Source organism: Canis lupus, chromosome 38, assembly GCF_048164855.1.
Source record: "Canis lupus baileyi chromosome 38, mCanLup2.hap1, whole genome shotgun sequence".
NCBI lineage: Eukaryota > Metazoa > Chordata > Mammalia > Carnivora > Canidae > Canis > Canis lupus.
In genome coordinates this window covers 12,136,717-12,154,207 of record NC_132875.1, presented here as the reverse complement: position 1 = coordinate 12,154,207, position 17,491 = coordinate 12,136,717, and the positions used below count along the sequence as shown (strand labels likewise).

Below are 17,491 nucleotides of genomic sequence, written 5' to 3'. Positions count from 1 at the left end.
CGGGGCGGGGGGAGGGGGGAAGCAGGTGCAAGCGCGGCTTGACCCGGGGCGACCCGGGTGTCACCTGTCGGAGGGAGAGAAGCGAGGGGAGGCCGCGTGCCCTGGGCAGGTGGGCAGTGCTGGTTCAGCCTCTGGGATTGGAAGGCAGCTCCCCCCACTCGTGCACTCGGACCTCCCAGCGCCCCTGCGGACCCCCCCGACCCCCCCCCTCCCCCAGGGAAATCCGGCCTGCGAAGCCTGCAGCCCGCTGCCGAGCTCGTGCAAGCCCTCGGCTTCCTTGCAGAGGGAGGGCAATAATAGGTATCTCGAGCAGGTTTTAATACGATCTTAAAATAGGGGGAAAGTTTTCTGTTATGACATTGACACAGAGGCGATGATTTTGAGTAATGCAGGATGATGTGGGGATGCTTTAAGTTTAAATAAGAGCTATATAAAGGCTTGTCAGAATGAATTCTAATGTGCCATGAGACACTTTGCATACTCTTAAATATGCAAAATGTCTCTCGGCACCCTCAAATTCATTCTGACAAGCCTTTATATAGCTCTTATTTAAACTCCTACTTTATTTTTAGGGAATAGGTACTCGGAGATACTGTCTGCGTGGAAGCAACAAAGGGCAGTGTTTATTGATTCGGGTCCTCAGTGGGCGGAACAAAAAGAAACACAATACAAAAGAGCAATCAAAAGTGGAAGCTTGTTTAATATTGCTCTACCATCATCCTGAAAGGCATAATAATTTGAGTTACACATCTGAACTGATTGGAGTTACAGAATCATATCTCCTTTTTGCATTTAACAATATATACAATATAAAATAAATACATTTACACAAATGGACATTTGCGGGAGCACACAGTATGGTACACATCACAAAAATATACAATTGATTGCTTTACAGATGTGAAGCCCATCTACAGCTATAGACATGGTTTTATTATTATTATTATTCTTTTTACTACTGGCTATAATGCAACTCCTGGATTATGATAAGCAGTTTAAATTTTTTTGTCCTTTTACGATCTTTGCACATAAGACTGCCATAAAATGTTTTCCTAGGCAGGTAAACAGAGACGCTTAAATAATTAAAATACAATCACCAACACCCATTTTCTCTTCTATAAGAAAAATAGCAGTTTTAAATATTTCATATCTTTTATGTTATCATTTAAATGCAAAATAGTGGAATAAATACAACAATCTGATCTGATTGAAACACAAGTGTAACTACAGGTAGTCACACGATCCTATTGCTTTAAATAAGAACAAACCTAAAAGAAGCAAAATAAAAATTTAAAATCATATGGCGAAAACATACACTTTTCTCACTTTCCAAAACTTCACATTAAGTAAATGGTCTTGCTTGAAACTCGAAGAAACTTACCTCGAGCGAGGTTTAATTAAGATGAGCATTTACCCTAAAGCCCGTGCAGTTCTTTTTTTAGATCTACGTTTTAAGTTGTGTTTCCTATTTGTGAGATCCTTGTTCTCGGTGATGCCAAGAGTCACTTAAACTGAAAACTAAAATTTGTACTTGATTCTTTGCACCCATCTCCATCTCAGGTTTTCAGTTGGTTGGCTCTGACTTCTGAAGCCCAAGTACTTTAATGTGATACAGTGAAAACAACGTATATATTGTATATATTTTACTTATATATAGTGTGGTTGGATAGTAGCAACTGAAACCCTGCACAAACTTTCTGGAAAATAATCTTTTTAAATACTTACATATATAAATAATCTTATAGAATCAGCACCTTTTTTTTTGTCCCAGGAGTTGTATTTTCTGTTGTTATTTTTAAAGGGATGTGCCAATTTCTGAACTCCTATCACAGCTATAAATTTCAAGTTATTGACCATCTGAATGAATTGCTAATGATGATTTATCTAGAATCACACTACAGTCACTTCTCTACTGAGAAACCACAATCTACGATATAGTCCCATATAGCTAATGATAGATACACAGTATTCCTAGCACGAGGCTGATGAAACATCAACCCAAGGTATTTTGTTTAAAGCACACAAAGTAGCAATAGTTTTGGAAACGTGTCCGCACCAAAAAGTTTTGCAACAACACAGAGCTAGTTAATAACAACATCTGAGAGATGATTGAGTGAAAGCCATATATATACAGCATTTAAAAATTAGACTTATCTATATTCTTGAAATATTCAAAGTTTTATTTCTAAGCTATACATTGGTATTCTATAATAAACCATTAGAGAAATTATTCCTTGTTTTGAAAATATTATTATGATTCTGATGTGTATCTGTTCATAATGAGTACTTGTTTGGAGTTTCAATCTCTTAATTATTATTAGGAAGAACCTTATTACTGGTAAGGAATAGAATATACTACTGTAGTCTCCTGAGGAAGTGTACATCCAATATTGTCTCTAATTCTACCCTGTGTCTAAAAGCACACACCACAAGAATCCAAACACCACAAGAAGAACAAGACAACAGTCTTTGAATGCAACATAAAATTCAGAAAAGCACAGCAAACATGAAACATTGAAAAGCTGAACTACATTTCTTTTGTTTGTTAGGATTACAATTTTAATTACATCTGTGTACATAGAATAAGACTGTTCACATAGTACAGAGAGCAGCTACTAACACTGGTCCATTGGTATAGCATTTGATGGAGGTTACTGTTTATTGGTTATTCAGCGACTGTAGATTTCGGGGGCATCTAATTGATTTCTTCATTAGATTACACCTCTTAACAGTCTGGAACCTGACTGACTTTCTTGCTGTGACAATACTGGTTGAGAAGCACACCTATTGGCTTAGCTCTTGGTAAAAACTGCAGATTAATTTAAACAAACATTCCTAAATGAATAAACTCATAAAGATTAGGTTTTAGAATTTGGTCAGGCGTCTGCTGTCTTTGATGATTTGTTTGTTTGTTTGTTTTTGTGTTTTTTTTTTTTTTCTCAAATTCTGGCGTTTGCCTTATTGCCTCTTAAATGAATACTGGCTCACAGCTCCTTCGGAGACAAGGTCTGTAACTTTGCAAACAGGCGGTATCTCATTCCTAACCACCATGGCAGCTAGAAATCATATGGCAACTGTGCCTCCCAGGTAGAGAGGCGCACTCCTGATCATTCTACGGATCTGTACTCCATGTGCAGTGCTTTACGTGCGTGACTACTCGGAGTCACTGTAGGTGTAATCTAATCCTTTGTGTTAGTGAACATTTAGGTAAACTGGAGCTCATGTTAAGAAATTGATGTTTGGGACCAGACTGGCACACAACATAAATTGCATCCGTGATAATATGCACCTTCCCTTCAACTATTGCTTGAGTAAGTTAAATTCCCATATTAATAAATGGCTGAAAAGTGGTAAAGCTGGTACAAAAAAATCTCCATTTGTAAGAAGAAACAAAACATTTTTTTTTTAAAAATCTTCCTTCAGGATTCATTTGTCCTTCATTATTGTTCATAAGTGTTCAAAGCCAGCACAAAATCGCAGTATTCTTATTTCTCTTTAGTATTGCATGAATGAATAAAGCTTAAACTATTCCCTGAAAAAGTTACATAGTAGCTAAACTAACAAATACCTGGAAGACTTGAAAAAACAATTAAGGAATCAAATGGCTGTAACTGATCTAGATGGAAAAGCAATGATAAGAAGCAGCCGATGCCACGTTGCTGAAGTTGTCTAATTAGAGGCTGCTCCCGTGAAATCTAATACTGCACTCAAGTCAATTGGTCTGTGTTGCGCTGTACTTTTAGGTACATTGGTTCTCTCTCGCTTTGATTCCTTAGTCATTGGGGACGTTATGGTTCACAACAAGCTCACTGGTATCCATATCATGGATCTCCATCCTTTGGCAGGGCTGGCTTCCATCTCACTTCAGTTAGAGACCTCTTTTAAAAGTTCAGCAGCAGAAGGAAGGAAGGGAGGGGGGGGAGGAAAGAGGAAAGGAAAGGAGAGGAGAGGAGAGGAGAGGAAAGGAGAGGAGAGGGGAGGAAAGGAGAGGAAAGGAGAGGAAAGGAGAGGAAGGAAGAAAGGAAAGGAAGGAAGGAAGAATAGAAGGAAGGAAGGAAGGAAGGAAGGAAGGAAGGAAGGAAGGAAGGAAGGAAGGAAGGAAGGAAGGAAGGAAAGGAAGGAAGAAAAAGGAAAAGAAGGAAGGAAGGAAGGAAGGAAAGGAAGGAAGAAAAAGGAAAGGAAGGACAGACAAGGCAAGGCAAGGCAAGGCAAGGCAGGGGACAATTTCCTTACAACTAGAGAAACGTTCAGTTGAGCAGAAAGGGGAAGGTGGAGAAAAGGGAAGGAGGCGAGGAGGAGGAGGAGGAAGAGGGAAGGAAGGCAGTGGAGGAGAAAGGGAAGCGGTAGTGAAGGAAGCCACGAAATGAGGGAGAGGAGGACTCAGGGAGGGAGAAAAGAAAGCAATAAAGCGGCCGAGAAAGGAGGGAAGAAAGGCAGAAGGACGATGAGAAAAGGGAGAAAGAAACGCATCAGGAGGATTGGGAGGAATCTGGAAGCTGCTTCATAGTCTTGCTGCTAAATGATCAGTGCAGTCCGTTGATTTTTGATGTTGGTAACTAAACGCTAAGTTTCTTCGACATCGCTCTTGGGTTTAGTTTTCCCTTTTCCGGCGTGCAGGTTAGGAAGGCCCGGGAAGCCTGTAGTCAGACCTTGGCCTCCAGCATTTCCAAAAAAAGTTTGTGCATGGGGACTTTGCCTTCTAGTTTGATGTTGTAGAAGTGCTGCACCGCCTTGGTGGAGGTCTGCCTCAGGAGCGGCAGCGTCATCAGCATCTTGCCGGCCCTGCGCGGGTCCTCCATGTGCTGGCCCGCCTCGTAATCCTGCAGCGCCTCGTGCAACACATCCTGCAGCTTCTGAACAGCCTCCACGTCCTCTATGTGCATGGAGTCTGCGCGACAAAGCGGGAGACAGAACAGGGTCAGTAAGAACCAGAGCCCACTCGGGGGCACCTCGATATTATTCTCGGGCCTCTCTGGGCTCTCTAAGCCTTGTGATCTGCTCAGAGAAGTTTACGATTCCAAAAACCTCTATTTTTTTTTTTTTTCCTTTTTCTACATTGCCCTCCAGCAGGTGATTTCCACCATGGATTTCCAACACAGAAGTTACCCCCCCCCCAAAAAAAATCCGTTATTTCAAAGTGTGGGATTTTTGTTTTGTTTTGTTTTTCCTCTAAAATGGAACAATCAGAGACTTTCTTTTATCAGATCACAATCTCTGTTACTTTATTCATTATCTCATTCACCGTATTCATTATCCCATTCATGTGTTTATTCACTCAGCCAGCAATTATCAAAGGACGCCTATTAAAAGTATTATTCTGGTTCAGTCTGTTAAGCGTCTGCCTTCGGCTCAAGTCATGATCCTGGGGTCCTGGGATCGAATCCCAGGTAGGGTTCCGTGCTCAGTGGGGAGCCTGCTTCTCCCTTTGCCATCCCCCAACCCCATCCACCCCTGCTCCTGCTCTCTGGCTCATTCTCTGTCAAATAAATAAATAAATAAATAATCTTAAAAAAATCTCTCCCCTTTAAAAAAATTTAAAAAATAAAAGCATTATTCTAAGTGGTGTGGAAGTAACATTGTCTAAAACTATGATCTTAAAAATAAAATAAAATAAAATTATGATCTTGCCCTCAGAAAGCCCTTATTTCCCAAAAGGAAACAAACAAACAAACAAACAAACAAACAACAACTGATGACCAGGGTTTTAAGAATTCTGTATAAAGAAACCAAATCTAACACTACATTCAGGTGTAGACTATCCAAAAACCACAAAAAAATTGCTTATCCTTTCAAGGTTTTCAGTGTACTGTTAACAGTTCATTAAAGCATCCTCATCCAGTCTGCTTCTACTGAAAAACAAATGAAGTCTTTAGATTAACGAGTTCTGAAATATTTTTCACATTTGTGAAGTGAACTTTGCCCTTAAGTGACTAATTTAAAAATCTAATTTGATCAAGCAAGGAAAGGGTTAACAGGGTTGCCACAATTATTCTTTTGAGAAATGTGAGATGTGGGGAAAAAGAAAAGTTACTGCTCTAGCTCTAAAACAGACACTTAATTATATACAAGTTTGAATCATTTGGCACGTTTTATTGATTCTGATGACAGTTTATCTGTTAATTACACATAATGGAGTCTTTGGGGGATTCTTCATGTTTAATAATTCTCCTTCTCTGAGAATGCAGAGCTCTAAGATATATGTAGTTAGCCTAATCTTTCCTATAATTCAAATATCAGGTCACATGTGCAAAAAGAGAGAGGAAATGTAATTTAAAATCAAGTGGCTAAACATATGGTAAAAAAAAAAAAAAAAAAAATATGGCAACGTAATTAGAAGGCTGACAGCCATAACCAGGAACCTGTTTAAAAGGTTTTTTTGCATTTTGTTGTTTTACATCGTCATTTTGAAATCATTTCAGCACATCCTTGGTAAACTGACCACTGTTTACACCAGGTAGTTAATGACACATTTCTCAAAAAAAGAGTTTTGAGTCACTTGGAATACGACTCTACTCCTGCCTGGTGGAGCCAAGAAGAATTCTTTCAGGTTGTTAAGGTCGACAGTGGTACCCTGGAGCGAAACTCGGGTCATTTCCCAACACAGAAGCTAGCCTGTCCCTATGGATTGTTTCTCCCCAGGCCTCTCTTCACTCCGGCTCCTTTCACACGACAATCTCATCCACTTCCTATGTGTCTTCTCATAGCAATAAGCACACGTCATTTCCAAAGATGTCTAAGGACTGGCAATGTTAGGGGAAACCTGTCATGGAGATGACAACGTGCACTGAAGTTTTTTTTTTTCTATTTTTCCTGTTAAATGCTGAAGGGGAAATGGGAGGCCCAGGCACACACTAACGGTGAGTATCCAGGTATTCAAAAAACTGACCTTGCACATAAGGAAAGGGAGAGAAGATGGACTTACCAAATATCCTGGGCCTCAAAGCACTCAAAGTAGAAAGAGGAATAAGTGGATGGGGAAAGAGGAATTGCATCTTTACAGACAATTTTAAACTACTTTCCCATCAAACCAAAGGAAAAGTGGAATAAATATAATAAATAGACCATATATTAAACACCCGTTTCGGGTAAGGCCTCCGATATGCCCTTTCTGAACACTGCCTCATTTCATCTCCTGGCTGCCAGGAAGTCACCTGGCACCGGATGCCTCAGAGTTATTAGGTTTAAGTCAGGTTTTTTTGTATCAAAATATGCTGCTAGAATGCATACCACTTGGCATTGTCATTTTTTAAAAAATGAGTTAAAATGATCTTCTGAGTCTATCTTATTCAACCTTCCATCTTCATCAAGAATCTTCTCTATATTCCTGGGGGTACCTGGGTGGCAGTCGAAGTGTCTGCCTTCAGCTCAGCTCAGGTTATGATCCCAGGGTCCCGGGATCAAGGCCCCACATGGGGCTCTCTGCTCTTCAAGGAGCCTGCTTCTCCCTCTGCCTGCTGCTATGCCTACTTGTACGCTCTCTTTCTCTCTGTGTCAAATAAATAACTAAAATCTTAGAAAGAAAAAAAAAAGAATCTTCTCTACATTGCTAATGAAGACATTTCCAGATATATGTAGAACATTCTATTTTATGAGATTGACCAATTATTAGAAATGTCCTCTTCAGATTTTTCCAAATCTGTCTACAACTTCCAGCCTTTGGTCCTGGTTCTAAATATTGGAAGGATACAGAATAAATGTCCTTCTTCTCCATGGCAGATCTTTAAACGCTTGAAGTGAGCTGCAGAGTCACCTCAGCCCCCACCCCAAGCCTTGCCTTCCCCACTACTCTTGCCCGGCAGGAGATATATTATAGGATGTCCCAGGAAATGAGGCGAGAACAAATAGCAGAGAGATATGCTCACAAACAGCAATTAAGACTTCAAACTATTCTTTAAAGGCTGTGATTTAGCTTGAGAGATTTAAAAATGATTTAATCAAATTACTATGATAATTTAACTTCCCATTTACAGAAAAGATTCTAACTCATTTTAGCTTTACCCATTCTCAGATCTGCTAATACTTTAAATGCAAACTCACTAAATCTGAACTATTTAATTAGACCATGATTCAGCTGGCAGACTGCTGAAGAAAATATTAATCTCCATTAGGGATCCTAGTTCAAGTTCTGGCTCTGTGGCTTTAATCTCTGTTTTGCTCTTTGGGCTACATTTATACATTTATGCCAGGCTCAAGAGAACTGGCATTAATTTATGTAATTATTTAGCTTTGGTTGTTGGAGCTGGTTTCTTTTTAACTTTATATTTTAAAGGAAATGGTCCCAGTATTTGTGCTAATGAAAACCAGTGAAACTTAATAATGGGAATCATAGGCTTATGAACTAAGTAGACACAGGGAGCCTATAACATTAAAAATACTGGGTGAGTGGTTAAAAACAAGGATGTCTGGGCCCAAGCCCAGATTTATTAATCAGAAAATTGTAGCTAGCTCCAAGCCATCATCTGTATTTTTAAAAATCTAGGTGCTTCTATGGCCAAGCCAGGGTTGCAAACAGCAAGAGAATTCTATTCCAGAAGAATCCAGACTTCAAAAGATAACCAGTGTTCGCATGAAGCCTATATTGTCACCCACATATTAAATTTCAGCACTTAATAATAAAATAGGACCCTAACATTAAATTCCAATATTTTATTCTGTGAAGTGGGATCCTAAAGGAACTTGTCTAGTTCGGATCATTTATTTTGGGAAGAGGGCTAAATATCCTCACACACCTACAGTTGCGAAATTCAGTGAGACTCAGAGCCACTGCAAAATATCTCATTTTTGTATTTTACCTGAAATAAAATATTGCCTTTTTCTGTGATAAATATTTTAACTATTGTGGGCATGAGCATAGCTACTCCTGAATGCCCAAATGTTAGGGAACTGTCTCTAGGACTTGTAGCTCATTCTTGACAATAGTTTCTCGATGGTGCCAAATCTTATTTTGAGGGTGGAACTGACAAAGCACATTCAGAGTCAAGTCTAGCACATAATATAAATCAACACTCAGAGGAACCCAGTGTTGATTTCTTTAGTGTTTATAAATTGCCTACATGAATAGGGGTAATAAGGGGTGAGCCGATGGGACTCTCCAATCACTAAAGGAATGAAATGCAACATGATAGAAAACACAGAGAAGTGAGCAAAAGTCTATTGTCTAGAAGATAATTTGATCTTAAAATTTTTATATGCAATATATAAGGAATCTAACAGAGTGATCCTCCTGGCTGCGATTGGCTGGGTACTGAGGAACTGCAAACTAGCTCTTGATTGACATAGATAGTTGACCCTGAATTTCCAAAAATGGTGTCAGTCATAAACTTTAGAAATAGGTAGACTAGGTTCTAGGAAGATGGCAGTGGTAGCAGCAAAATTATTTAATCTTTCCAAATCTGCACATAGAAAAAAGAACAACTAGATGCCCAAACTAAAAACTCATAGACAACACTTACAAACAAAACTAAGTGCCAAGGTATCCCCAACACACACATGCACACACACACAATCAGGACTGTGTGTGTTCCTGGCTCTGTCCACTGAGAAGGCCTAGGAAGGATGGCCAAACCCAGGAATGCAATAATGAGCAATAATTAGATTCCAGGCTTCAGCAAGGAAATAGTTAAGATAAGTATGGAACATCTTATATTAGATTAAAGGGTACTATCTACAACTACTAAGCCATTCAGAAAGATTCCAGAAGACAACCTGAAGAGATTTCCGCTGACTGAAAATGGGACAATTTGATTTTCCAAAAGGATTATAATTGCAATTGACTGAAATCCACTGAATAGGATTGGGTGGCTGACTGGGTGGCTCAGTTGGTAAAGCATCTGACTCTTGATTTCAGCTTAGGCCACAATCTCAGGGTCAAGATCGAGATCCGTGTTGGGTTATGCACTGGCCATGGCGCCTGCTTAAGATTCTCCCTCTCCACCTCCCCCCATACCTGCTTCTTGAGCTCTCTCTCTCTCTCTCTCTCTAAAAAACAAAAAAAGAGGAATAAAGAAATCCACTGAATATGTTTACATACATTTGATTATAATCCATTTTTAAAAGATAGAACATCAATTCTTTATTTTGAAAACTGGTGAATAAAGGGAAAGAATCAAGCTCCTATATAAATTGCATCATCAATCATCAATAAGAGACATGAAGAAGCATCATTTTATATAAGTATCCAAATGACTGACTATATAGAAGAGATGAAAAAATCACAGATCATCATTTTGCAACCCCCAGCAATGAATGGATATAGGTAATGAGCATCAACAGTTGCATTCATCCTATAGACACAAAAGGACACTGTGTGACTCCCAATGAACAGCACACCACATATAGGTGTCACAGGGATTGAAACTCAGTCTCTGGATCCAGTTGTCAATTTGCACAAAATGCAAAGGGCAAAGAAACATGACAAACTGCACCCAGACTATGCAATCTGTAAAGTCCAGACTGTGGGAAGCTGTGCAAACCAAATGCCCTGATTTCTTCAACAGAGAAATTATGAGAATATGAAAATGAAAGACGAATTTTTAGATTAAAAGAAGGTTACAAACTCCATTAATTTTTTTGTTTTGTTTTGGAAATGAGCAAGACTAAACTATCATATCTGAGGATACTTATTTAGTAGTAAAGCCATAATGGAACACAAGGAATGGATAAAAACCACAACAGGATAGTGGTTACTTTTGTGGGAAAGGAGGAAGGCTGAGATAGGGACAAGACACATAGTGGGGTTTCTGGGATATCTCACAAATTTTTATTTCCCATCCTTGCTCATGGGAATGATGCAAAATGGCTCCAAAGATATCCAGGTAGTCCGTTCTGTGAACTTGAATGTCACATTGTATGGCAAAGTAGACTCTGTAGCTGTAAAGATCTGCTATGGGAGATTATCCTAGGTTATCCAGGAGGGTCTTCAATGAAGTCAAAAGTGTCCTTATGGAAGAGAGGCAAAGGAGGAAGGTGGCAATGTTACCACTGAAGTATGATGCTACACTGCTGCCTTGGAGATAGTGGCAGGTGCCCTAAGTCAAGCAACGCAGGGAATATCACTCTAGAAGCTGGAAAAGGCAGGGAAAGAGGTCTTCCCTTAGAGTCTCCAGAAGGATAGCTACCCAGTCTATATCTAGTCTTTAATCTTGTAAAAATGGTTATGGACTTCTGATCTCCAGCACAGTAAGAGAATAAATAAGTACTGTTTAAAGTTACCAAGTTGCGGCAATTTGTTGGAGCGGCCTTAGAAAACTAATACATTCATTAAGTTATACATTTAGGGGAGGTTGGGGTGTGTGTGTGTGTGTTTAATCTATGTTTTATTTCATCTTAAAATGGTGAGAGGCAGAGATGGAGAGAGGGGTAGTGAGAAACTTCCAATGGAAGTTTCACTTCTAGAAAGTAGTGAGTTAAGCAGAATTCTGAGCAAGCTGGTAGAAACACTTGGCAGAACTGCCAAGGAAGCTGTTCACATACCAACTGGGAGGTTGGATCAAAAGACTTCTCAGGACTTTCCTAATGCAGAAAAATGAGAATTCTCATGTTGGAGAAGCAATAACAATTCTTATTTTGTGCTTAACCATGGCGAGAACAGAACTGATTTTACAGCTTTGCATGGAGAGACATGCATTTTTGGGAGAGACCTGCCTTTCTCATTTCTTGCCCTGGTTCCAACATTTATACTAGCCCCGCAAATCATTCTTCTACTGTATTTATATTAGGTGTTGAACCACAGATCCATAGCTCATAGTTTCTTTCCTCCAGGCTTCCCTCTCATAAATCCCAAATTATTGTTATCATTATTCTGTTTACCCTGCATAATTGGAGTTCCCTATTAAGACTCTTTTATTTCCCTCCAACTACTCAAGTCCCCTCCCTCCTTCCAATATCTAACACTTATCTAGGAGCTTTCTATTCTAACTCCTTCTACGGAAGTGATTAAGACAATTATACTCAGTAAATGAATGTTGAAGGGCGCCTGCCTGGGTGGCTCAGTTGGTTGAGTGTTCGACTTTTGATTTTGGCTCAGGTCATGATCTCAGGGTCCTGAGATAGAGCCCCCACCCCCACCCCATTGGTCTTTGGTCAGTGGAGCTCCCTGCTCAGCAGGGAGTCTGCTTCCTCCTCCTTCCTCTCCCTCTGCCCTTCCACCACTCCTCCTTGCTCTCTTTCCTCCCCCTCCAAACACAATCTTAAAAAAAAAAAAGGTGAATGTTGATAGCAACTTGGGTGGTAAATATTTTGATTTTTCCCAATATCATAAATGATCTGTACCATGCTAATGACCTTTTTGCAAGGGATTAGTCATTATCTTAAGATCTATAAATGAAAATAATGTTATATTATGTCATTCCCTAGAAGTAAAGCAATTATAGAGTATTTATATACTTAATATCCATCCAGTTGGAAGCACAGAGACACTTGCAGCAAATACTTCTTACACTTTGTCAAGGCATAGTAATCATTTAATATGATAAGAAACATTAAAAACCCAGTTATTTCTTACATAAAAATTTGAGATACCATTATATATATGAAATAAAACCACCACCTACTTCAATTCAAATATCATCTTAAGCAAAATTAATCTAAACAGTGATGGCAGATTTGAGCAAAAAATAAAGAAAAATAGACTAGGATATGGAAAAATCTCATTTTGATTTCACAGAGAGTATTAATTATGGTTTGACATGGGAAAAAGTTAAATATAAATATCTACCTGCCACAAAAGACCCACCCATACTTATTTTTTATTAAATCCTATAAAGGTAGTAAACATTTGTCTCCAAATCTTTTTTGTCACTTTGAAGAGTGTTTTGTTTTTTTCTAAAGATTTTATTTATTTATTTATTTATTTATTTATTTATTTATTTATTTATTTATTCAGACAGAGAGAGAGAGAGAGAGAAAGAGGCAGAGACACAGGCAGAGGGAAAAGCAGGCTCCATGAAGCGAGCTTGATGCAGGACTGGATCCCGGGTCCCCAGGATCACGCACGCCCTGGGCTGAGGGCGGCACTAAACCACAAAACCACCTAGGCTGCCCTGAAGAGTGGTTTTATACTACTGTAACTACAAGAAGACAGCAAGATAAAGTGAGTGCAAAATTCTAAACTAAATTAAAAGTACTAATTTAGATTAGCAGATGTAAAATGGCATTGGCTAGTTTTCTGTGTTGATCCTTTTATAGACATGCTATATACTTATTTGTGGAATAGAAATAGCTTATTGATAGACAGAGACAGAGGGCCCAACCCTCTGCTTTATAGTGGCCACACATCTTATCAGCTTGCTTCAGTTACCAGTAAAAATTCTATTGGATATGTCTCATGTCTACCTCACAGGCACATTGCGGAAATCAAATGAGAGTCCCAGCAAAAGCTAAAAAAAAAAAAAAAAAAAAAAAAAAAAGTCTACAGAAAGATTCTAAAAAAAAAAAAAAAAAAGATTATCTCTTGATCAATATCTAAAACTATGTTTAGAATATCAAACCAGCAAATTTAGTCAAAGTTTCAATACAATTATGGTTGAGGGCCCAGGAGATACTCAGGGACTGAAGAGGTTTTTCCACTTTTCCACTAATTGTTCAGATCCATGAAGATGTTAATATTTCTATGTTACAAATTCAGCAAAAATATACACATCACCACACACAAAATAGATGACCAAACTCACTGCCTTCACTTAAAAGTAACTGACATAAAAATTTTAGGAGATACTGTGTAATTCACTTGCCTCATTTTACAGACAAGAAAACAGTTATGTGATTAAAGCATGCATTCGCAAAGAAAGTGAAATTTGGAATTACGAAGTAGGGGGAATCTCTCTTTTTTGGTAAAAACAAATACATACGCACATAGTACATAAGCAGGTACATAACATATTCATGATACTAATATTTCACTGGGGACTTATTAAGAAAAAAATATCTAGAAAGGCTACCGCAAGGGAGTGATAACGAAAAAAGACCAAAAAAACACAAGGCCAAACTTCCATAACTAAAGATGGTCCTCATTCCAGTCTCCTACGGTAATCATAAACTTTCTATTCCTTGAAATTGTATCACAATTCTACACACCAAACATTTGTCCTCAAGAACAAAATACTGTCAAGATGTGGTTAATAATTACTTATAGTTTGAAACTGATGACCAAGATATTACTTGCAGCTTAATATCAACAGATTCTAGAAGTATGGTGTAGAAATAAAAAGAAAAGTCAGCTTTAAGTACATAGATTCTGTTTATTCTTGAATGGGTTGGGCTCACAGGGCTCCAGGATGGGGGCAGGGCCAGCGACACCACTAGGGCTGTGGGTGGCAGCTATGAAGCTGGAGGGTTGTGATCTGAGCAAAAGAGAAAGACCAGGCTACAAGTAATTCTTACTCTTAAGCTGCTTTAGTTTTCCACTGTATAAAAATGAGTATATTTCCTTGGGGCCAGTGATAATAGTTTCAAACAAAGTCTTAAATGTAAGAATCAAAAAAACCAAACAAACAAACAAACAAACTGAGAGAATAGAATCATGTGATCTAATCTTACCCAACATGCAAGGAGTAATATTTCACTAAACTTTCTAATCAAGACATAAAATTAATTATAGATGCATAAAAGTCTCCAAATGGAAAGAATTCTAGAGACAAGTCTGTAATTTCTTGGTGTACTGATGAGATAACTGGGGCCTAACAATTATAATGCTAAAATTGTGACTTAGGTTTTTCTTTTTAAATTCAATTGCACGGAGATCTATCAGGTAGGCAATAATTGCCTAAGAGATAGATGGCGCTCAAAAGTAAGAAAGTACGTAGTTTAAGTGAGCCTGAGAGTTTTTTACCTTCAAAAATAATTGAGGCAATTATTTAGGGTTTCCAAATATTTGAATGTGAGAATGACAGTATCAGTTTATAATATATTGGGTTATTTTTTTTTTTTTTTGCCCTTTCCCTCAAGAGAGGGAAAGTACTTCCAGTGGTGTTGCTGGTGCTGTAACCCTAAATTCACATATGCCAGAAACAGAGCTACAAAAATATATGAAAGCTATTATCAAGAAGACAATTCCCTGTTTCCTGAGCATAAGCACAATATTTATAGTTATTGAATAGAGACAGATGTTTAAAATAAGCTGAAATTTAGATTAATGAGACATGGGCTGTTAACACCTATAGCCATAAAGGGAATGCTAAGAAATCTATAAAAATAACACTAAAATAGGATTTTTTTTTTCACAAAAACTCACTTAGATTCATCTGAAATTTCTAAATACTAAAAGAAAATCCATGACCTTTTTACGGAATCTTTGAAAACATTTTTCATATTGATGTATTTTTAAACAGTTTAAGAATCACTGGATCTAAGGAAGAATGAATCTACAACTTCATTGCTGTCATCCAAGTAATGGTCAAAAAATGGAATAAAATAGTATCGTATTGACAGTATGAAAAAATACATTTTCTGAGTAGTTTATCCTGCTAAAATGGTGGGAGGCTTTGGGGGTTGGGTGCATGAAAGAAGGGTCATATTTATACAACACAAGGAAGGTGGCATAATTTAGATTATCAATACCATCCTTACTCTTTTCTCCTTTATTATGGACTCTGATTCAATTTGTCTTGGTATTGAGAAGCTGAAAAAAAAAATTTACAAGCACTTCCAGAGAAACTTCATGACATGGAGAAATTTCCTGAGAGAAATTAATGTGACTCACTACCAGTGTAAGAGAAAAAAGAGAGAAGGCCTGTTAACTATTTCTGGCTTTAAACAAGCAAAGCAAACTAACGAGTTCTTTAAAGACTTCCTAATCACCAGTCATTGCTCTAAAGTAGGTCACTTCCTCCTTCTAACAGCAGAGTCTGTGGGATTCGAATATTTACATATCAAAACATTAATGATTTTACTTCCAAACAACAGACGGAAGTGCTGCTACTAATTAATTCAGGTATCTAAATTACAATCCATTGCCATAAAGTATACATCTGACACCTAAAATGGTAAGATTTTAGCAATTTTGATAAAATTTTAGCGCTGCTCAGCACTCAGGATTAGTTAATAATTTAAAGAAGCAGTACGTAGTATGAAAGATAGAAAACATGCCTGCTGTATTTTAAAAATAACCAAGTGCATGTTTTCAGTTGGAATCACTATATGACTACCAAACAGAAATCCTTCCCAAAACCATTGCTGCAAAATTTTTCATCTGATTATGAGAGATGCTATAATGTGATGTCCATGCAGACTAATAATAAATTCTCGGAAAATTTCTCTCCCATCTCCCGCTTTGGTCTTCTGGAGAGCCAGACAAGGGGTATCTGAGATGTTTGCATCAACAGTGCCACTTGTCATAAAGAATCCTATGTTACAGTTTCACAGTGGGGGGTAGGAAAAGAGAGGTGAACGAATGGTGTGGTAAGCAATTAAAAGTGTGCAATGCTAAACTCCATTATGAAGACAAATAGGAAAGTACAACTTCATTGTTGAAAACAATTTCCCTCCTCTCAGTCCAAGGATTCATGCATCAATATTGTAGATGAACTGTTAATTACAAAATCAATTAAAAATTATTTCTAAAAACAGTCACGCGTTCCCGGCTCTCATGGGGGCAATTTGGGCAGAAGGGTCTCATCTCACTAGGACCGCGCCAAATCACAAAGTCGTCATCCACAAGTAAGCAAAAGCAATCTGGTTTTTCATTTTTCAGCGCGGCTGAGCCCAGCCTGAGATTGATCGTCACATATGGCCCCAGAAAACAAACTGTCAATACCTTGAATGCTGCAGAATTTGAACAAATAGCCGTCCGCCCATTCAAGCCACTCATTGCATCCCATTTAACAGATTTTATTGACAGTTTCCTTCTTGTAATTAAAGGGAAAACTACTGGCCAGCAACCAAGATAAAGTTCAAAGATAGGGTCAAAACAAAAGCAGATGGAGGGGCACGGTGTGACTGTCAATGGTACATAGCATCAGAGCATGTTATTGACACGCAGGTATCTAAAGATCGGCACGTCATTAAGGAGGGATCTATCCTGAACTATATGCAAATGCTAAAAGAGACTTAAGACCACAATAAAGCATTAGGAGAGGCACAAAGGGAAAAGCAACAAAGCAGCAACGATTTTTTACTTATCAGAGGTTGCTATTTTAGTACATTTTGGTTCAAATGTAAAGACTGCTTATCCCATAATTCTTAACCCTTACTGCATAGGTGGTACCTTTCAGAGAAACATTCCAATAGGAGTTGACTTCTAAGGAATTTGAGAATACACGAAAACAGAGTATTCTCTGATACCTCAAATTAAAACCAATACTGCATATGTTTTTTTTTGCTAATTGCAAAATATGCATTTATGGGGTGGGGGGGATGGCTTCTGTGTATCCATAGCGCACACTTATTTTCACTTGTGCCTACAAGACAACAGAGGTAATTTTGTCCTGAGAGTGTCTATTACACTACAAGTTAGGAAACGCACAGATTGGGGGGAAAAGTTTCACCGCTTTCAATA

General features: G+C 38.3%; 1 protein-coding gene across 43 annotated transcripts in view; it reads right to left on the bottom strand.

Moving 5' to 3' along the window:
• Positions 1–680: 680 nt before the first annotated feature.
• The window catches only part of ESRRG (estrogen related receptor gamma), a 618,160-nt gene continuing 601,349 nt past the window's right edge, over positions 681–17,491 (bottom strand). For all 43 annotated transcript variants that reach the window (XM_072814639.1, XM_072814654.1, XM_072814657.1 and 40 more), the window contains one exon: positions 681–4,888. In XM_072814639.1, coding sequence (XP_072670740.1) covers positions 4,644–4,888 — 245 coding nt within the window. In that variant the 3' untranslated portion in view covers positions 681–4,643. The remainder of the gene's footprint in view (positions 4,889–17,491) is intronic.